The sequence below is a fragment of the Chiloscyllium plagiosum genome, unplaced genomic scaffold (assembly GCF_037043375.1).
Source record: "Chiloscyllium plagiosum isolate Xiang-an unplaced genomic scaffold, Cpla_swu_hap1 HiC_scaffold_2, whole genome shotgun sequence".
Lineage (NCBI taxonomy): Eukaryota > Metazoa > Chordata > Chondrichthyes > Orectolobiformes > Hemiscylliidae > Chiloscyllium > Chiloscyllium plagiosum.
Genome location: NW_028270140.1, coordinates 32833213 through 32856851, shown reverse-complemented (window position 1 = coordinate 32856851; position 23639 = coordinate 32833213). Strand labels below are relative to the sequence as shown.

At 41.5% G+C, this 23639-nt stretch overlaps 1 protein-coding gene across 6 annotated transcripts in view; it reads left to right on the top strand.

The window, feature by feature from the left end:
• Positions 1–23639, top strand: part of trpm3 (transient receptor potential cation channel, subfamily M, member 3) — a 576387-nt gene that overhangs the window by 267755 nt on the left and 284993 nt on the right. For 2 of the 6 annotated variants that reach the window (XM_043716563.2, XM_043716555.2), the window contains exon 1: positions 335–1225. The exons of 3 other annotated variants lie outside the window; for them this stretch is intronic. In XM_043716563.2, coding sequence (XP_043572498.1) covers positions 1136–1225 — 90 coding nt within the window. In that variant the 5' untranslated portion in view covers positions 335–1135. Of the gene's footprint in view, positions 1–334; positions 1226–23639 lie in introns of those variants that run through there. One more of the 6 variants, XM_043716589.2, reaches the window with a different exon arrangement.

Genomic DNA, 23639 nt, shown 5'->3' with positions numbered 1-23639 from the left:
GAGGCAACCGTCTTGTGGCATTATCATTGGCCTGTTAATCCAGAGACCCAGATAAAGTTCTGGGTAGTCAGGTTCGATTCAATAAAAGCCTGGAATTATCCGTCCAATGATGACCGCGAATCCATTGTTGATTGTTGGGACAACCCATCTATTTCACTCTTGTCCTTCAGGGAAGGAAACTGCTACCCTTCCAGTGACATGCGACTCCAGCCCCACAGCAATGTGGGTGAGTTTAAACAGCCCGCTGGGCAATTGGGGATGATGCTGTCCGAGCCTGTAGCACCCTCATCCTGAGAATGAATGAAAAATAAGCTGAGGTCCCATCAGGTGATGACAGAGATCACACATGGCCATTACTGTTTCCAAGAAGAATATTGATCTCCCTGCTCAATATTTACTCTCCCCCCATTATTACTAAAATACATGCTCTGGTTGCTGTTTGTAGGAGCTTACTGTGTGCAAATTGGCCGCTGGACAGTTTGGGTGAAACAACATGAGGTACAAGGTGCTTTGGGGCGCTTGGCGATGACGAGAGAAATCCTTTCTTTGCATTCGCTGAGATCCACAGGTAGAATTCGGCACTGAAACCGTTAACTCTGGGGCAGAAATACTTTGGTGCCCTCACTTGTCCACTTGCCCCTTGTGGAGCAGCCACACACGTTTACAAACTTAAAACAAAACCCCAGCGTGCAAGTAAAACACCCATCTGAAATTTCTGATGTGCTGCGCTGGAAAGCCTTTTGCTGTAACTGGGTCTTTCTAGCTCAGTCTCGGCGGAGACTACACTGCCGGATGAATCTTATCTCGCTTTTCAGAGAGACGGTGAGGGAAAATCAACCAGCCCTCCCCTGGGCAGCTGACTGCTCTTAGCCTGTTGTGATCTACATACCTGGGAACTAGTCCACCGGAGCTTTGATACCCTGGAAAGGAACAGGACTAACGATTATCCTCACATGCTGAAGTGGTGGATGTATATACAATATGTAAAAAAAATATATAAATACACATTAGCTGCTGCTCTCTTGTCGAAAGATCCATTCAGTTGAATTGGCTGTTTGCTGCCGCTGTTCCTTCAGTCCCTGGATTTGCCCCTTTCGTCTGGCTCCGCTCCACTCCATGCCAGGACTAACCCGTCATGAGCCACACCGAAGCTCCCAGGCCTTTGAACTGGACCATCCGTAAACTGTGTCATGCGGCTTTCCTGCCATCAGTTAGACTCCTGAAGGTACGGCAGAGTGCTACTTCTGTGGCAATATCTTTAACTGTGCTAATATACTAGAAACATCGTGTCCCGAGTTGGGTGTGTTGCAGTCTGTTCGTTTCCCCTGGCTTTGGTGCTAATACGATCAGCACCGTTTTACTAAACGGCCTCCTGCCTCTATATAATTTTGGTAGCTTAACGAATTTAATTTGTAGGTGTCTGCTTGCTCTTCATTTCTAGCGAAAAGGGGATTAGACTGAGGTGCAGCATTGGGTTCAGCGTGTCCCAGTGTGACAGCACTAATCTGTTAAAGAGATAAACAAGGGAAACACGCGTTTCTGCTGTCACTGCATTTTGTGTGACAAAGGTGGTTTCTCTGGAGGTTGTACAGTCACTGCACCAGGGGTCAGGTGCCCGATTACCCCGGAGTGTGGAAAAAGTAATTCACCCGCAGTTCGATCCCTATTAGAAACTGCTAGCTTCAAGAAAAATAACCTGTGGCAGATGAATTAACGCGACTCCCCAAAACGACTAAATGGATTCTCTGTCAGTTGTTGACATGAAAACAACAACAAAAAAAAAGGCTATCAGTAAGAGTTTGGCTTCTTCCCATCAACTCGTTCTCAGCCCTGGAATACCCACTGTGGGTCGCCTGAGAATACGGGCGCACGTTTTGGATGTGGTCCCGGAGTAAAGAATCAGCCATTGTGCTGCACTGACTTTAACTCCCAAGTGCTTTCACACACAAAAAAAAACCTTATTAGCTTCCCCAGCAGTGCGGGGTTGGAGGGGGGGGGGAGCGAGGTGCGATATTATCACCTACTGCAGAAAGACCACCGCCATCCCTCGGAACCTACCAACCTAGATTTCAGCTTGAAGTGGGTGGGCATGGATATCGCCAGCACTCTGGGTCAGCACTTTTGAGAATAAAAGGGACGTCTTTTAGAAAGTGAAATGCTATTTTCATTGGCTGTTTCATATTAAAACTTGAAATGCTAGCTAACTGTGAGCAAGTGTTGAATATTTTCAACCACTGAGGGAAGGGGAAGGGGAAACCACAAAGGGTTAATTGCCATCTGTAGATCTCTGCTCGTCAAATCAGACCAATGCATGGACTAATCTGAATGGGTGTGTGTATTGAGAGAGGTGGCGTTTGTGTCTCCTCCGAACAGAGGCTTACCTTTGCAGAATTGATGTTTTGATTTCCGTTGTGGAATGAGATGGATAAATTATGCAGCATGATATCCCTAATGCCATTTACAAATGGAGGAGACAGTGGTTCAGAACATAAGCTGTAGGATAAAGAACTGTCAAATATTCCAACATAAGAAAATCATGAACAGTTAACATCCGAAATAATACATACCCCTTGGGGATTTACTGTGCTTGTGTGTGAAAAAATCAAGCTTATTGGTATCACTTTGAGTACAGTCGAGAGTGTGGTGCTGGAAAAACACAGCAGGTCAGGCAGCATCGGAGGAGCAGGAGAATCCACGTTTCAGCCATAAGCCCTTCATCAGACTTATGGGCGGGGGGGGGGGGGGGGGGTTGCTGAGAGATAAATGGGAGGGGAGGTGGGATTGGGAGGAAGCTAGCTGAGAATGGGATAGATAGATGAAGGTGGGGGAGAAGGTGATAGGTCGGAGAGGAGGGTGGAGAGGATGGATGGGAAAGGTGATGGACAGATCAGAAGGGCAGTGCTGAGTTGGAGGCTTGGGACTGGGATAATGTGGGGGGAGGGGAAATGAGGAAACATTGATCCAGTGTGGTTGCAGGGTCCTCAAGGCGGAATATGAGGCATTCCTCCTCCAGGCGTCGGGTGGTAACGGTTTGGTGATGGAGGAATCCCAAGCCTCCAACTCGGTACTGCCCTTCTGACCTGTCCATCACCTTTCCCATCTATCCACACCATCCTCCTCTCCAACCTATCACCTTCTCCCTCACCTTCATCTACTGAACACATTCTCACCTACCTTCCCCCAATCCTACCCCATCCTATTTATCTCTCAGCCCCACAGCCCACAAGCCTCATTCCTGATGAAGGGCTTATGCCTGTAACGTCAATTCTCCTGCTCCCAGGATGCTGCCTGACCTACTGTGCTTTTCCAGCACCATGCTATCAACTCTGATCTCCACCATCTGCAGTCCTCATTTTCACTTCACATCTGCTCTTGAGTAGAGTCCTGAATCAGTTATCATTGTGTGCCTATGCTCTAAGTTCTTGTGTAAAACTTTCAGGGACTTTGTTTCCTTTCAAATACTTCCATTGTACTGAAGGGAGAGAGACACTAATTAACTCTGTCAGTTAGCTTTGTCAATATTTTACCTGAATCAGGAACTAGGAGAAAGTGAGGACTGCAGATGCTGGAGATCAGAGCTTAAAAATGTGTTGCTGGAAAAGCGCAGCAGGTCAGGTAGCATCAAAGGAGCAAGGAGAATCGACGTTTCGGGCATAAGCCCTTCAATTCCTGAAGAAGGGCTTATGCCGGAAATGTCGATTCTCCTGCTCCTTTGATGCTGCCTGACCTGCTGCGCTTTTCCAGCAACATTTTTAAGCTCTGAATCAGGAACTGTCAGGCAGGTGGACTGTCAGAAACAGAGCAGCTTGCAAATGATGTTTTGCTTTAGCATCAGATTAGATGGTGCAACATGTGCTGACAAACTGACTTTAGAAATTCTGCAGAATTTTAGAGCACAGAAATTGGCCATGCTGTGTTTATATTCCATATGCATCTCTCTTTTACCCACCTCTCTTCATCTCTCTCTCTCAGCATTATCTTTATGTGTCCTTCATATGTGTCTAGCTTTATCTTCAACTATTCCATGTGATATTGAATCCCATATTCTCTCAGAATGGGATATTATACTGAATTTGTTTGTGGATTACATCAAATGTACAATACAAAAACCAGTTGATTGGCTATTCTGGTGCCTTTGCTCTCCACACACCTCTTATCCCTTACAGATTTCTTTGTGACTATTCTAAGTTTATATTTCTAGTTTAAGAGACTCAGACATGTGAAAACATTGTGACGTCTACTCTATTGAACACACTTTATAGTTTTAAAGATACCTGTCAGGTCACTCCGCAGCCTTCACTTTTCTACAGAAAAGATACCCAGCCTGTTCAGTCTTCCCCCTGAAATATAGAGCCTCTCACTTCTCACAATTTGTATGGAGAGTCTGATGAAAAGCTTTACATTTGCAGGGAGTTCACTGGGAACTTCCTCTTCTGCTTATTCCCATCATTAACCAGGGACCTTCCTTTTACTAAAATCCAATAATGAAGATTCCTAAGTGATGATAATTGCATTCGGCAGCTCAGTAATGCTTTCATGGCATCTTCTATTTAGTAACAATTCAGCAGAGCAAATGCCAACTGTATTTGTGTGGCAGGATAGTAATGTGGAGTAGTGGCCTGGGAATGCAACTCCAGACTTAGTGAGCCACTGGACGTATTATTGAATGTTGAGGGATAGTGAATTAGAAAATAACACTTTAGGTTGATTCCAAAACAGCTTCTCTCTAATTTGTACTCTTTTCAAAACTTGGTGTGATCTCTACTCTATCCATACAACCCTTCAATTCTAGCCTCCTCTGCTGTCCTAATATTCAGTGTTCCATGATTGACAGCTGTGTTACAGCTAGCTGTATTCCCCTCCTAAACTTAGGTCCGCCTCTCTCTCTTCCTTAAAACTCTTCCTAAAACCTATTTCTTTGACCAACCTTTTGGTTATCTCTCTCCTTATGTCTTCTGAAGCTCCTTGAATGGCACCAAGTAAATGCAAGCTATTGTTATACAAATAAATTACTGCAGATGCTGGAATCAGGCTGCATCCATGGAGAGAAAACAAGCTAACGTTTCGAGCCTAGATGACAGAAGATTCAAAATGTTAGTTTGCTTTCTTTCCATGAATGCTGCCTAACCCACTGTGATCTCCAGCACTTTTTGTTTTCAGTGCAAGCTGTTGTTGTTTGCTGATTGGCTATTAGCCATTGTAGTCTTACCTAAGACATCTAATTGCACTTCTCCAATGTTTGATATTCATTACTTTTACCGTCAATTTAAGACACATACTGGATTGCAATTTTAAATTGGATTTTATTTGATGCAGAAACTTCCTGCTCCAATAAGGACCTGTTTTGCCTGGTGAAGCTATCTTAATGATGTCTGAGAAAATATTATTAGATCCGAGGGAATGTTTTGAAGGCCAGTCCCCTTCATTTCCCTGAATTAAAAGCATTTGTGGAATGCAGAGTGCTGAATGAAGCTCAGAGATTTTTCTGAAGGAGGAATATCTGGCTTGCACAGAATACATTTAATGAACAAACTGACAGAGTTAAGTGAAGTAAATAAATAGTGGGGTGGGCTTTTGGCCCCAGACACACACTACAACATATCCTATATTTTACAGAGGATCCCAAACATTAGAAACTTATTTAGTGTTCCAACTAATTCAAACCTTTTAAATGATTGCATGTGAAGGGATTTACAAATATTTTACATTGACTGTATCTATTATTGCCAGATCAAATACTATTGACTAACATAGAGTTATACAGCACAGAAGCATACACTTCGGTCCAAGTCGTCCATGCTAACCAGATATCCGAAATTTACCAGTCCCTTTTGCTAGCATTTGGCCCATTTCACTCGCAATCCTTCCAATGCATTTCCCCATCCGATGCCTTTTAACATTATAATTGTACCAGCCATCACTACTTCCTCTGACAGCTCATTCCATACATGCACCACCCTCTGCGTGAAAAGATTGCACCTTGGGTCCCTTTTAAATCTTTCCCTTCTCACCTTAAACCTGTGCCTTCTAGTTTTGGACTCTACCCTGGGAGAAAGCTCTTGACTATTCACCCTATCAATACTCCTCATGATTTTATAAATCTCTATAAGGTCACCGCTCAGCCTCTGATGCTCCAGGGAAAATAGCCTCAGCCTATGCAGCCTTTCTCTATAGCTCAAATTCTCCAACCTTCCTCAACATTCTTGTAAATCTTTTCTGAACCTTTTCAAGATTAACAACATTTTTCCTGTAGGAGGGAGACTAATTTGCATACAGTATTCCAAAAGTGGCCTAACCAGTGTCCTGTACAACTGAAACATGTCATCCCAACTTCTATACTCAAGTGATCAATAAAACCAAGCGTGCAAAACACCTTCTTCACTATCCTGACTGCCTGTGACTCCACCTTCAAGGAATGCTGAACCTGCAACCAAAGATCTCTTTGTTTGGCAACACTCCCCAGCACTCTATCATTAACTGTGTAAGTCCTGCCCTGATTTGCCTTACCAAAATGTAACACCTCACATATATCTAAATTGAACTGCATCTGCCACTCCTCAGCCCATCGGCCCATCTGATCAAGGTCCCTTTGTAATCTGAGATAACCTTCTTCACTGTCCTGTACATCACCAATTTTAATGCCATCTACAAACTTACTAACCATTCATCCTCTATTCACATCCAAATCATTTATCTAAATTACAAAAAACAGTGGACCCAGCACAGATTCTTTTGGCACACCGTTGGTCACAGGCCTCCAGTTCAAAAAAATAACTCTCATCGTCACCCTCTGTCACCTGCCTCTGAGCCAATTTTGTATCCAAATGGTTAGCTCTCCCTGGATTTCATATGATCTAACCTTGCTACCCAGTCTACCATGTGGAACCTTGTCAAACGCTTTGCTGAAATCCACATAGACAATGTCCACCACTCTGCCTTCATCAATCTTCTTTGTCACTTCTTCAAAAAATTCTATCAAGTTGGTGAGACACAATTTCACAAGCACAAAACCATGTTGACTCTCCCTAATCAGTTCTTGCCTTTCCAAATACATTTAAATCCTGACCGTCAGAATCCCCTCCAACAACTTACACATTACTGACATCAGGCTTACTGGTCTATGGTTCTCTGGCTTTTCCTTACAGCCTTTCTTCAATAATGGCACCACATTTGCCAACTTCCAGTCTTCCAGCACCTCACCTGTGGCTATCAATAATCCAAATATCTCAGCAAGGGGCCCAGCAATCACTTCCCTCGTTTCCCATAGAGTCCTGAGATGTACCTGATCAGGTCCTGGGATTTTATCCACCTTCATGCATTTTAAGACATCCAGTGCCATCTCTTCTCTAATATGGATGCTCTTCTAGATTTCACTATTTATTTCTCCAACTTCTGCAGCTTCCATATCCTTCTCTACAGTAAATACTGATGCAAAGTAATTGTTTAGTGTCTCACCCATCTCCTGCTGTTCCACACATAGATGGCCTTGTTGATCTTTATGGGGCGCTATTCTTTTCCTTGTTACTCTTTTGTCCTTAGTATATTTGTAGAATCTCATTGGATTCTTCTTAACCTTATTTGCCAAAACTTAATCATGTCCTCATTTTGCCCTCCTGATTTCCCTCTTGAGTATATTCCTACTCGTCCAGGGATTCACTAGATCCCAGCTGCCTATATTGGATATATGCCTCCTTCTTTTACTTGACCAGAGCCTCAATTTCTCCAGTCATCTCCCTATACCAACCAGCCTTGCCCTTCACACTAACAGGAACCTGCTGCCTCTGGACTCTCATAATCTCATTTTTGAAGGCCTCCCACTTTCCAACCATCCCTTTACCTGCAAATAGCCTTGCCCAATCAACTTTTGAAAGTTCTTGCCCATACTAAGGCCAAAATTGGGCTTATTCCAATTTAGACTTTTAACTTTTAGATCAGTTCAATCCTTTTTCATAATTATATTAAAACTAATAGAATTATGATCACAGGTCCCAAATGCTCCTCCGCTGACACCTCAGTCATTTGCCCTGCCTTATTTCCCAAGAGAAGGTCAAGTTTTGCTCCTTCTCTGGAAGAATAGGAGTATACTTAAGAGGGAAATCAGGAGGGCAAAATGGGGACATGAGTTAGCTTTGGCAAATAAGGTTAAGAAGAATCCAATGAGATTCTACAAATACATTAAGGACAAAAGAATAACAAGGAGAAGAATAGGGCCTCACAAAGATCAGAGCTGAAAATGTGTTGCTGGAACAGCGCAGCAGGTCATGCAGCATCCAGGGAACAGGAGAATCAACGTTTTGGGCATAAGCCCTTCTTCAGGAATCTCCTGTTCCCTGGATGCTGCCTGACCTGCTGCGCTGTTCCAGCAACACGTTTTCAGCTCTGATCTCCAGCATCTGCAGACCTCACTTTCTCCTCGCAAAGATCAACAAGGTTCCATCTATGTGTGAAACCACCAGAGATGGGTGAGGCACTAAACAGGATATGGAAGCTACAGAAGTTGGAGAAATAAACAGTGATATCTTGAAAAGTGTCCATATTACAGAAGAGATGGCACTGATGTCTTAAAATGCATGAAGATAAAATCCCAGGACCTTATCAGATGCATCTCAGAGCTCTGCGGGAAGCTAGGGAAGTGGGTTGCTGGGCACTTTTAAGCTATTTGGATCATTGACAGCCATAGGTGAGGTGCTGGAAGACTGGAAGTAGGTACATTCACATACTGAATCAGAATATTTTCTTGCACACACTTGACAAATTCCTCTTCTTCCCAGCCCTTAACACTATGACCGTCCCAGTCTGTGTTTGGAAAGTTAAAATCCCCTCTCATTACAACCCTATTTTTCTTACAGATAACTGAGATCTCCTTACATATTTGCTTCTCAATTTCCCATGGACTACTGGGGGAACTATTGTACAATCCCAATATGGTTACAATCCTAATATGGTGACCAAATCTTTTGGTTCTCTTAGTTCCACCCAAATAACTTGACGAGACATACTTCCAGGAACATCCTCTCTAAGTACAGCTGTAATGTTATCTCTCACCTAAAACATCACTCCCCCTCCTCTCCTGTCCTCTTTTCTATCCTTCCAATACCATATACATCCTGGAACATTAAGCTGCCAGCCTTGCCCTTCACTGAGCCATGTTTCTGTAATAGCTATGACAGTCCCATGTTCCCAACCAAGCCCTGAGTTCACCTGCCTTACCCGTCAGGTGCCTTGTATTGAAAGAAATGTAGTTTAATTTATCAGCCTTACCTTGTTCTCTGCCCTGCTCTTTCCTGCTTTGACAATTTGACTTGCTCTTCTTCTGAACTGTACCAGCCCTCAGGCTTATCTCTTCTCTCACTGCCTCTTTGCTCCCCCCCCCCACCATTAGTTTAAAGTCTCCTGAGTAGCCAAGTAGCCATGATGTAGAGGTGCCATATTGGACTGGAGTGGTCAAGGTCAGAAGTCACACGAAACCAGGTTATAGTTCAACAGGTTTATTTGAAATCACAAGCTCTCAGAGCGCTGCTCCTTCATCAGGTGAAGTGTGTAGCACCTGCAAATCTCCCTGCCAGGATATTGGTCTCCTTCCAATTCAGGTGCGACTCGTCCTTCTTATACACGTCACTTCTACCCCAGAAAAGATTCCAATGATCCACAAATGTGAATCCCTGTTCCCTGCATCAGCTCCTCAGTCACCCAGTCATCTGCTATATCTTCCTATTCCTACTCTCAATAATATGTAACACCGGGAGTATTCCAGATATTTCTACACTCCATGACCTCCTTTTTAAACTCCTACCTAATTTGTGAATATTCACTCTTCAGAACCTCATCTCTTTCTCTTCCATGGCTTTCTTCTGAAATGTATTTTTTGAATTCAGTAGGCTGACGCAGGATTTAATGCCTATCCTTGTGATCATCATATGCCTTCCTGACCTGCTGCAGTTCATCAGGTGTAGGCACCCACAGTGCTGTTAGGGAGGAAGTTCCAAGTTTTTGACCTAGTGATAATGAAGTAACAGCAATCTTGTTCCATATCACGATGCTGTGGGACTTGGAGGGAGATTTGCATCTGATGTCCTTCTAGGTGGTAGAGTGCTGGTTTGGAAGATGCTGTTGTAAGAGCTTTGTTGAACTGAGCATATATGGCAACTTACTTAGTTTAAGGGAGCATTGTACTACCTTTCAGATGAAATATTAAGGTCTCTCAGTTGTAAAGAAAAAAAAACAGATTATTTTGAAGAGGAGCTGGGGACTTCTCTCAATCCTCAACCAATATTAGTAAAACAGGTAGTCATGATCATACTGCTTGTTGGGTCTTACTTGTGGAAACTAAAAATCACACGACACCAGGTTATAGTCCAACAGCTTTAATTGGAAGCACCAGCTTTCGGAACAAAGCTTCTTCATCAGGTGGTTGATGAACTATAACCTGGTGTTGTGTGATTTTTAACTTTGTACACCCCAGTCCAACACCGGCATCTCCAAATTGTGGAAATTAGCTTTTGTGATTTTTACGTTACAACTGTGACACTATTTTAAAAAGTACTTTGTTTGTTGTCAAGTGCTTTGAGATACCCTGAAGTTGTAAATGGTTTCTATGGAAATGCAAAATCAATTTTTCTTCACAATTTAAGTATATAATTTGTGTTGCAATAACTGCTTTTCAATTCAGTGATGAAGTAAGAGTCAAATATTAGGTTAAATAGACGTTCTTCTCGAGAAGCATTTTCATGAGAATTACACGATAATCACAATGAGAAATGGAATATAGATCAATTTCTGACTCTGTCCTGTTCTCCCAGGCAAACAGACAACTTCTTATAGCCATTACTTCAAAGATGAGGGGCTCATGGGAGCTAATACCACATCATTACCACTGACTAGGTAAAAGTGGTACTTCCCCATACTCCTGCATCTCTTACCCACAATTCTAAATTTGTATCTTCTAGTCCTTGTGCAGTCAGCTAATAGGAAGATTTTTTCCTGATCTACCTTATCAAAGATTAGATTACCTACAATGTGGAAACAGGCCATTTGGCCCACCAAGTCCACACCAACCCTTTGAAGAATAACCCACCCAGACCCATTCCCCTACATTTACCCCTGGACTAATACACCAAGCACTATGGGCAATTTAGCATGGCCAATTCACCTAACCTGCACATCTTTGGATTGTGGAAAGAAACCCACGCAGACACAGAGACAATGTGCAAACTCCACACAGACAATCACACGAGGCTGGAATCGAAGCCGGGTCCCTGGCGCTGTGAGGCAGCAGTGCTAATCACTGAGCCACCATGCTGCCCAGAAAGTCTGTCATAATCTCCATCAAATCTTCCCTCAATCTCCTTTGACCAAGGAAAATAACCCCTGCCTTTCCAGCATAACTTTACAGTTAAAATCCCCCATGTCTGGAATCAGTTTGATGAATCTTCTCTGCACCATCACAAGAATCTTTGTACCTTTCCTAAAGTGTGGTGACAGAACTGAATGCTATACTCAAGTTAGGACCTAATCAGAGTATTATAAAGCTTTACCATAACTCGCTTGCTTTTGTACTCAAAGCCCCTATATGTGAAGCTGAAGATAGCATATGCTTTGCTAACCACTTTCACAGTATGCCCTTCTCAAGGATACTTAGAGATTAGAAATAACTGCTGGCTTAGGCAGCGATGCCCACGTCTTGTGAACTAATAAATAACAAAAAAACTATCCACTTCAAAACTAATTGTCTACGTACCTCGTTTGTGGTTAAGTGGTCTACTGTTTCTTCTTTTTGTTATGCTGCTATGGCCTTATGAGGATTTTCAATGACAGAACACCCCAAAATGATCTGCAACTAATGAATGACTTATGAAATGCAGACAGTGATGTAATATAGGAAACAACTGATAGCCAATTTATGTGCAACCAGCAACGTAATAAAATCTGAATAATCTGATTTTAGTTATATTGATTGTGTGATGAAGACTTGCCAGAACATCAGCGATGACTCCATTGTTCATCTTTGAAATAGTGCCACGGGATCCTTTACATCCACCTGCGATAACAGGCAAGTTAATGCCTTATCTAAAAGTTGGTACCTCTGATGCAGCACTCCCTCAGTAACACCGCTGTCAACCTCGATTACATGCTCATTTTACAATTTTAAAATTAATTACCTTGTATTGAAATTTGACAGCTCATACAAAAATCCATAATTTCAAGGACCATTCAACCGTATACACTACTGGTATAATGTTTCCCTCCCTGGAGGTGGTAAGAAGGTGTTAATTATGTTATTAACAGACTTTGCTGTGAGTTGATATGTGTTTTTGAAGTGTGATATTGCTTGTATCTAATTTGTTGTTGAAGTGAAATATTGATCAAAAGCAGTTAGACAGCTTTAAGCATAATTTGTTTATTATTGATCGATGGTCTATGTAACATATGATCTGATATTCTTCCCATGTTATGCATTAACTTGTTCAGCATTTGATTTAGTGTCCAGTACTGATGTTGTTCAAAATTCTATGAGCTGTGCTTTCCATGTCTGCCAATTCATGATCTATCAAATAGATCTGAAAGCTTTAATTTTTCTGATGGAAAGATTGATACCGGAAGGTTTTGTGGCATTGATTGATTGAGAACAAACACTTGAAGTTGTTGATTATTTTTTGATTTGGAAAAATGTTAGGATTTTGCTTTCCTTGTACCACACTCATTTTCTTGTCCTATGGTGTTTTTACCGGATTAAAGTTGTTGTTGAACCTTTGTTGTTGCGGAGCTTGTTGTTGTGCTAAAACTGAAAGTTGTTAACGTTTCTGCAGTTTTAAATGTGGTTTGTAAATTAACGTTTGGCTTCTCCCAGCCAGTATGGTGAATAAATAGAAATAAATGAAGATGCTCCTTTTCCAAGATAGCTGAAGGATTGTTCAAGGTGTTGTGGATAGAACTTCCTCAAAATGGCTTCACTCAATAAGATTCAATTATTTGTTTTTGACTGTATCAAAGGTGACTGCCAAGATTCAATGACATTTGACTGTGTCAAAGCTGGCTGTCATGATGAGATTGCCTGGAATTTCTCCTGCGTCCAACGTATTTTCATGCCAGATTTGACTCCGCATGATCAATTCAGTTTCTTTTCATTTGTCCAATTTGTTTTTGTAAGACTTTGAATTTGATATTCAAAATATCAAATTCATAAAGCTTTGACTAATTTCACGGTTATTCAATTCTTCAAATTGCAATTCTAATTTTATTCCCTATTAATTTTCTTTATGCCTGTACATGAAGAATTATCCTAACTCACTGTTGTTAACTCTATCATTGATTAAATAGTTCAGAAATTTGTTATGTCACTGTTTGACATTTTAACTACACTCCTCAGCCTAGGTTTTGGATGAAAAAAATGTTATTGTCCTTTCCCTGAAGGGATCACATTTGCTCTGGCGTCTGATTATTGGCTTCTTTTCACTTAGATTTTAGATTTCTCACTTTAGCTGTTCGTAGGCTTTTACTGCTCTTCTGGTATTTTTTCATAGGTGTGTTGCCCCTATTATTAACTAGATAAGGCTTTTTGAGACTGAGGTGTCCTGGTGTTTTCCCTGGAGGAGTTTTCTGTTTGGTAATGTTTCCTTCACAGCAGATCTATGGCTTTTCTGGTTGTTAGCTGGTCTTAAAGCTGTACTGATGATTTATTGAAAAATAATTTTCAAAAAAATTATTCTCTACAGATGATCTAAGGTCTGCTTCACTGCTGCCATGATTTTCTAGGCATTGACACTCACCACTGCAGCCATCTTTTATGTTATAGTTCAATGACGCTATTTGTTCCAGAAAGACTGGACAAGGAGAAAGTGAAAATGACACTATACAAATATAAAGAACAGCAGTATATAAATATACATTCCAACCAATCATTTCCTGGGGCAAAGCACTTTGTAATGTGGCATAATGTCCCCTGAGAACAGGCCGTGAACATATTTCACTGCTCACAAGCTATACGAACTTCTTAAACATCTCCATTTTAATGGACATAATAGGCATTTCCACAACTTCAAGGACCCTGCTTTTAAAATATCAATATTGCAGCATTTAGATTAAAATAATTGGTGCTTTGGACTTTCAGACTTTAACCTGGTAAATAATTTGTGCATTCTAGATTCGCTGCAGTTGCAATGTACTATTTTGATCCAATCCATATGTTCCTGGTCATGTCTAGAAGACATGGAGTCCACATGAAAAGGTTGTCATGAAGTATTCATATATATAGGTTGTTTTGATAGCATCTTCCAAACCTATGATCCCTACTACGTTTAAGGATGGCAGCAGCAAGTGCATGTGAATGCCAACTGCAAGTCCGCCTCCAAGCCTAGCACCATCCTGATTTGGAACTGAATCACCATTCCTTCATTATTGCTGTGCCAAAATCCTGGAACACTGTCCAGACTGTACTGTGGGTGCTATGTCATGTGGACTCTAATAGTTCAAGAAAACAGCTTCACCACTGCCTTGTCAAGGACAGTGTGTGAGAGAAAATAAATACTGGCATTACCAGCAACATTCACATCTCATGAATAAGTATTTTTTAAGAAATCAATTTGAAACTTGCATATTTCAAGCTATTAAAACTCACAGCTTTGTTCCCAGTGGGATTGATTTACTTGAGCAGTTATCAGACTATGATTCCAAGTTCCTGACTGGAAGGAAGTAGAACTTCAAACTAATCTTTACATGAACTTTGATGCTAATTTTGTTGTGTTTTGAAATTGGATTGCATGATACAAGTACTGACATGAAGCTCAATATCATTGGGTTGAGCTGAAACTAAAACATACCCATAGTATCTGTCTAACCAATGGAATGAAGGATGTTATATCAGTTCGTATATATAGTCATTTCAATTAAGTATCCTTTGACTAAAGTCTCATCTGTCAGTTCAATGATGATTTGAATTGATTTGATTTAATATTGCCACATGTACCGAGATATAGTGAAAAGTATTGTTTTTTGTGCTACCCAGACAAATCATACCTTACATAAGCGCATTGAGGTATTAGAACAGAATGCAGAATATATGTTACAACTGCAGAGAAGGCACAGAGAAAGATCAACTCTAATATATGGGAGGTACGTTCAGAAGCTGTTCTTAAATCTGTTGGTATGTGGTTTCAAATATTTGATGTTATGCCCAGTGGAAGAGATTGATTATGCTTCCCTTGGCAGCAGGAAGTGTAGATGGAGTCAGTGGAAGGAACGCTGGTTGTGTGATGGACTGGGCTGCATTCACAACTCTCTGTACGTACTCGAACTCTTGGGCAGAGCAGTTGCCATATAATACTGTGATGCATTGGATTGGTTGCTTTCTAAGGTGCATCTGTGAAAATTAAGAGTCATTGTGGTCGTGCCGAAGTCTCTTAGCCTTCTGAGGAAGTAGGGGTGTTGGTGTGCTTTCTTGATTGTAGTGTCAACATGAATTATAATGCAGATTCAATGAATTTACCTCATGGTTGTTGTTTCTGAACCAGCCTGTGATTGGAAGAACAGACTGTCACAGATTCTGGATCAGTGGTGCTGGAAGAGCACAGCAATTCAGGCAGCATCCGAGGACAGGCAAAATCGACGTTTCGGGCAAAAGCCCTTCATCAGGAATCATCTGCAGTCATTGTTTTTACCTTGTCACAGATTCTGTCCATTCTACTCATTTGAGTTACCTTTCCCTGATTTGTTGCTCTTGTGATTGAGTTTTTCCAGGTGTTTGTGGACTATTGCGGGTGAATTCACCCACCAACTGACATATTTTGAACGTTGATTTGCAATACTTTGTGTTGTAACTCTTGGCCAATATCGTGTTACAGGCATTTCCTTTCTCATGCTTCTTCTCTCTATACTTCTTCTTTCAATGCATTTTAACAGCATCAGCATTTTTTTACACTCAACACTGGAACAATTTTGCAACTGGATTTTTTTGAACATGCTGTGTTTACTGCCCATAAATTCTGTTTAACATGTTAATTTCCTTAGAAACACTTGATCTAAACAAGTGATAATCTCCCCTTTCAGAGGACTACGTTATTGATGCTCATTTCTACCTCTTTATATCACTTTTTAAAATTAGCCAATTTTCAGTGCTGAGCATTATTAGCATAAAAGCTAATATTAAATTTTGCACTTTAAGGAAATTTACAGCCCATGTTTTTCTGTTAACTGTCATAAAATAGTTCACCATATCATGCTATAGTTCCATTTTGGCTGCTTTGTGAGGCATCATGTGATCAGCATATTTATTGCACGAGAGCAAATTGCGTAACATTCTCTTATAATTCAGCACACTCGTTGGGCAGAAAGCTAATTTGTCTAGAATTTGTTCTGCTCTTTCTGTATGATTGCCTGACACAGCTACAGAGTATTCTGTCATATCATTAACTTAGCTGGAACAGTGTCACATAATAGCTGCAATAAATAATGTTAATGGCAGATGTAATGAGGAAGGGTTATACATTTCATTTAAACAGCATAGTAATAAACCAAATCATCAAATATTCTTCTCATCCCCCCACCATAATAGCCTCACCTCATCAACCTACTTTCTTTGTAATGCAAACACTTGTCCATTATTAAAAATATAGTTGCTTTCATAACACAGGATTCCTCTCTGGTATTTTATCTTCCATTAAAGGTTCCTCAGTCAGTGAAAGAGGTTATTATCTTCCAGCATGGTTCACACCTTTATACAACTCAACTTCAACCTGGGGAATAGCATTGTCTTTCCTAAGTATCTTTTTCATCTAGTCTGTGGTCTTAATAACCATTCTTTTGCCACTCTGCCAGCTGAAGGAACATGCTGTTTAACTCGATCAGGCAATCACTGCACATAGGGAAAACCACTTGATAAAGAAAGTAACACGTGAAATGAATGTACTGCTCATACTGAAGCTCCATTTTGAGGAATATAAGACTACTCATACTAGTATCTGTCATTTGCAAGTTTTGCTGGTTTTTCCACTTTGAAGGGACATGCAGCCTATGACATTGCATTGGCACTCAGATTCAGTGTTGATCATACAATCCCTACAATGCAGAAGCAAGTTGTTTGGCCCATCAAGTCCACAACAACCCTCTGAAGAGCATCCCATCCAGTTCCTGTAACCCTGCATTTCCCATCGCCAACCACCCACCCTGTACCTACTTGGACACAATAGACAATTTAACATGGCCAGTCCACCTAAGCTGCATACCTTTAGATTATGGGAGGAAACTGGAGCACCCGGAGGAAACCCATGCAGGTATGATGAGAATGTGCAAACTTCCCACAGGCAGTCACGCAAGGGTAGAATTGAACCCAGGTCCCTGGTGCTGTGAGGCAGTAGTACTATCCATTGATCCACTGTGCTGCCTCTAAAGCAATGGTTTCATGATCATTATTCATCTCTTAATTCCAGATTTTTATTGAATTCCAATTCCACCATCTCAATGGAGTGGACAATAGAATGTCTTTTTGGACTGTTGATAGCATTCTGTTGGTGCAGTGACTATGCAAATATCATTTGCATAGTCACTGCACAATAGCAGTGTGGACTTATTGAACCTGTTGTTTAAATTGTATGATAATTTGCCATTCCAGGGTATGGTAAGAATAGGTTTGATGTGCAAGTCTGCCTTTTGACCCAGTGATTGGTTGATTGCAAAAACTCAAGTTCCTTTGGTTGTTCATGAAAAGTAGAGTACCAACTATAGGTGATCAGATCACACTGACCAAATCCAAATCAAAATGTTTACTTTAGATATGACTGCACAATTAAATAGTCCTTGATGAGCAATTCAGAGTTTGCCAAAAACTACACTACCATCCAATTTAAGATAATCAATCAGGTTTGTAACTTGCCTCATTTATGTTGATAGAATTTACGTACATTCACATTCAATTACCTGGGAGTCTGAAGAGCCTATAGTTCCCTTTGTTTGGTGAATACATTTCCATGAAGAAGGTAAAGTTGAATTTCCAATTTGGCATCCTTTTTTCTTGTAAAATAAATTGGTGTGATCTTTCAAATTCTGGCATTCTCATGTTTGTCTTGATAAGTGCAAGACAAGAAGCTTGTTGAGTGTAACACATTTCTCTTTTCAGCAGTCTTCAAGTTCTGTTCTACCAAGCGACTTCAAAGTATTTTATGGTTTGGAAAATGTTTTGGCATGGTGTGAAAGATGACTTCTAAACACAAGTTTTGATATCTTTTTGGAAGAATTTGTATGTTGGATTACAGAAAGTAAATGTTTAATGCCGTTTGTAAACTTGGGGAAAAAAAACATGATATCCAAGTTTTATGCATAAACATATACAAGTTTTGATGGAAAATTGAATGTCTGAGAGAAATGGCAACATTGGCATATAATAAACCATATCCACCTGCAATTAGTTTGACTGGCAATTTAGTCATTTTACAACAATACATTCCAACTGGGCTTAACCCAACATGGAAATGCAAATTTACAATAGTTATATAAATGATACAATTGCATCAAAATAACCACATATTAAAGAAGGAGGGGGAATATTAACATTCTGCATTTAACATTCTGGAAAATGGTCATTTTTCTCACCTCCACCTTTTAGTCTCACCTGAGAAATTTAGAATGTTCCTGTACCATCTGTATCCTGTTTTCCTTTCACTTAAAAAAATGTGGGTTTTTTTCCTGACTTCAGTCCAAAGCCACCTCCTCAAAAGTCTTTTTTTGCATTAAAATGAAATTATGCTTCAACACTTCTAAGCTTGCATGCACTGCCAATGCTCCCAATTATATACATTAAATCAATTAGACATTAAGCCATCTGGAGAGACTTAGAGAAGCTGGGATTGTTCTCGTAGGAGCAGAGAAGGTTAAAAGGAAATTAAGTAGAGGTGAATGCTGAAGGTTTTTGAGGAAATGAATATAGAGGGCTGAAACTCAAGCCTATTTTGGCTAAGTCTGAGTAGCGTTGAATTTTGGGATGTTTTGTCACCACAATGTCTAGCATGTTCTCTCACCATATCTTACAAAGCATTTCTATTAATCACCTACCACGCTCCTACAACATCTCTCTCAATCAATTTCCTCTCTATATTGCCACACGTCATTCCCAGAACAACTTGTTACTCACTGGATATCCCAGAATTCATCAGGATCCTTTTCTGCCTGTGTCATCTTAAAAAGCCCATTGTATACTCGGGCAAGTACTGTCAGTCTGGAGCTGCCTTGCGCGGTTCCTGACATTTTCCCCAGGCATGGCAAATAGAGGGAAATTGGCACTTTGCTTTATGGGCAGGGATCTGCAGCTCCTCCTGGATGTGGTAGTACCAAGGTGGGACATCGTCCCCCAGGATAAGCATGGAGGCTATGATGCCAAACAATGTCAATTTGGTCTGAGGTTGCCACCCAATTAATGCAGTCTCAGCCACCTGGAGGGAAGCCCAACCCAGTAGGAAGAAAGTCAGAGTCCTTCTCCAGTCCGCTAATTAGGTCCCACCATCTTTTCTTTGATACCCCACACTCATTCTATCTCTGCTAATAGACCCACCTCCTAACAGAGGCTATGCTCTACCATTCTCACTATTGCCTTCCTCACTCATTCTCACTTACCCAGACATCACTCACCCTGCATGCCTTCTGCCCTACTGACTCATTGCTTGGGACACCTCCGTGGCTGCACCAGTACTGACAGCTGTGCTACCCACATTCATCTCTCGTAATATCTGCTCCTCACCGGAGGAAAACTGTTCACAAGTGGGCAGGAAGAGTCAAGACATGTGGTGTGCAGCTTGTCATTCAGCTCCTCACCCGCTATGAAGTGAATCCTGACGCTGACCGCCCTGAGCAGGTTCTGGACTGGCATTGAAGGCTGCCCTTGACTTCGCGTGGGCCTGTCCTTGACGTCACTGAGGCCTGCTGACAACTATGACAAGCTTCCTTCCTTTGTCTGCACTAAACAGCTCAGCAAGATAGCATCATTGTGAGCCTGGTATCTTTAGCTGAGGGGGCAAAACGCAAAAAAAAAAATCAATTTAAGGCGGAGTTGCTGTGAGCACCAAGGTTGGCTCAGAGTGAGTGGGTTCTCTGACATTGAGTGAAGAGCCTGGGGGTGCAGTCTGCTCCAGGCCCTGAGCTGGGTGCAGATCCCTGAGAATGCAGTGGATCCTTGGGCGCCATTATATTGCTGATGCAGCTGGAAGTGCAGCATTGAAATGGATAGCTACAAGTGGATAGGAGAAGTTTCTTACGTGGAGGTGGAGTGCATGTGAACGCTGCCAATTGAGCGTGCACAGAGACATTGGTGCCCAGTGCACCCGCTTTAGTTTCCTGGTCATGATTTCCTGACGTGGAGTGTGCTGAGTAAGATGAAAGACTGAAGATTAATGAAGCAAGATAGACTGTTACCATCGCCAGACCATAGCATCACGACGGTTGGAGGAAGAGTGCCTCATCTTCCACCTAGGAACCCTCCAACCACAAGGGATGAACTCAGATTTCTCCAGTTTCCTCATTTCCCCTCCCCCCACCTTGTCTCAGTCAAATCCCTCGAACTCAGCACCGCCTTCCTAACCTGCAATCTTCTTCCTGACCTCTCCGCCCCTACCCGACTCCGGCCTATCACCCTCACCTTGACCTCCTTCCATCTATCACATTTCCAATGCCCCTCCCCCAAGTCCCTCCTCCCTACCTTTTATCTTCGCCTGCTGGACACACTTTCCTCATTCCTGAAGAAGGGCTTATGCCTGAAACATCAATTCTCCTGTTCCTTGGATGCTGCCTGACCTGCTGCGCTTTTCCAGCAACACTTTTTCAGCTCTGATCTCCAGCATCTGCAGTCCTCACTTTCTCCTGTTACCAAGAAATGGCAATTTACTGCTGCCAGGCAGGAATCATGCCCATGCTGCCTGTTAAAGGCCTAAATGTTGACACAGGATGATCTTGACATTGAGATAAACTTCACTGCACTTGTCACCCAATCCTACCTTACATCTCGCCTTTCAAACGCTTCATCACGCAAACCTCATCAATTACACCTGGAGACATGTTTCCACTGTCATTGGGTAACCAAAGGATTCTGTTTTAAGACATTTCTAAAATAATCAGAGAGGAGACAGAGAATTTACCTTGGTATGCTTTGATTTGAACGTTTTGCCTGAAAGGGCAGTGGAAGCAGATTCAATCCTCAAAATGAGACCTGGTTTATAATGAGAAAGAAAAAGGTTTGAGGACAGTGGATCGAATTCAATAACTCTGTCAAATAGTCATGGATATTATGGGCTGAATGGTCTCTTATGTGCTGAATCATTCTGTAGTCTCCAGACTCTACAATTATTCTGATAGGTTGTCGTTTTTGCCAAGTCATCACCAATTACCCTGATTGAAACGTAGAAACTAGGCCCTTTAGCCCTTCGGGTCTGCTCTGCCATTCAATGAAATCATGACTGAACATCTATCTCAATGCTATATTCCCACTTTCTTCCCACACCCCTTGATGCATTTAATATCTGAAAACATATCGGTTTTTCTTGAATATATTCAGTGACTTGATTTGCACAGCCTTCTGTGGCAGAGAATTCCACAGATTTGCTGTCCTTGATTGAAGAATTGCCTCATCTCAGTCCTACATGGTCAAACCTGTGTCCTGAGATCATATCCCTGGTTCTAGACTCCCCAACCAGTGGAAACCTCCTCCTGCATCCAGCCTGTTCCAGTCCTGTTAGCATTTTATAACTTCTGACATCCTTCTAAACTCTAGTGGAATACAGACTCAGTTAAACCCACCTGTCTTCATAGATCAGTCCAGGTATGCCCTTTATCAGCCTAGTGAACCACCAATGCACTTCTTCTATGGCAAGTATAACCTGTCTTAGGGAGGGAGGCCAAAACTGAAAACAATCTCATGTATGGTAATGTATAACTGCAGTAAGACATCCCTACTTCTGAACTCCAATCATCTTGCAATGAAGGTCAATATATTATTAGCCTTCATAATTGTTTGCTGCACCTTGTCTGTCTACTTTGGGTACAAGGACACCCAAATCTCTTTGTACATCCACACTTCCCAATATTTCACTATTTAAATTATACTCTGCCTTTCTGTTTTGCACACTAAAGTGTATAACTTCAAATTTAGCTGTGTTTTACTACTTGCCATATGTTTTCTCACTCATTCAACTTGTCTAAATCACCTTAAAGTCTCTGATCCAGTTTTGTGCCATTAGCAAATTGGAAATGTTGCAAATAGTTCCCTCTTCCTGGTCATTTATAGTTTATGGCTAGCTAGGGCCCAAGCTCGATCTTTGAAGGACTGTCTGCCAATCAGAAAAAAAGCCACATTTAATCCCACTGTCTGTTTCCTGTCTGTCAACCAATTCTAAATCTATGCCAATATATTATTCCCTCTCCCATGGATTTTATCTTTGCCTATTAACCACTGATGAAGAACCTTATCAAAAGCCTTCTGAAAATCCAACTGAAGCATATCCAAGGTTCTCCCTTATTTATTCTATCAGTTACATTCTCAGAAAATTCTCTGTAGATTTGTTGAGCATGGTTTGCCTTTTATAAACCCATAGCGGCTTGATCCAATGCCATTCCAAATGTTCTGTTCTCATCTCTTTCATTATAGACTCTCGTATTTTTCCCACAAACGGGTAGGTAATTCTGTTTTTTCTCACTCTCCCTTTCTCAGCAGTGGAGTTGATTTGCCACCCTCCAATCTACAGAAACTGTTCCGGAGTATGTAGAATTTTAGAAGATGACCATCAAGGATTGGCCTAAGGACTCTGGAATGTAGATTATCAGGCCCTCTGATTTGTTAGCTTTTAATCCCTTGAATGTCTCAGCACCATTTCCTTATGTATATGGTAAGATTTCCTTCAATTCTTCCCTGTCACTGGACTCTTAATTCCCCAACATTTCTTGGAAGTTATTTATGCTGTCTTTTGTGAAGAAATAACCAAAGTACGTATTTAATTCTTCTGCCATTTCTCTGTTCCCCATTATAATTTCTCCAGCTTCTGACTGTAAGAGATGTCTGTTAGTTTATTCTAATCCCTCTCTCATTTTATAGTGTCATGGAGTCACAGATGTACAGCACGGAAACAGACCCTTCGGTCCAACTTGTCCGTGCCAAGCAGATATCCCAACCCAACCTAGTCCCACCTGCCAGCACCCGGCCAATATCCCGCCAAACCCTTCCTATTCATATACCCATCCAGATGCCTTTTAAATGTTACAATTGTACCAGCCTCCACCACTTCCTCTGGTAGCTAATACCATACACGTATCACTCTCTGTGTGATAAAGTTCCCTCTTAGGTCTCTTTTATATCTTTCCCCTCTCACCCTAAACCTATGCCCTTTAGTTATGGACTCCCCCACCCCAGGGAAAAGACTGTCTATTTATCTTATCCATGCCCCTCATGATTTTATAAACCTCTATAATGTCACCCCTCAGCCCCCGACACTCCAGGAAAAACAATCCCAGCCTATTCAACCTCTCTCTATAGCTCAAATCCTCCAACCCTGGCAACATCCTTGTAAATCTTTTCTGAACCCTTTCAAGTTTCACATGTTAATGGTCAGTTTCTATGTCCACTGCAAATTTTACTGTCCTGCTGTATTTCCTCCTCTTGATTAAACTTTGTGTTC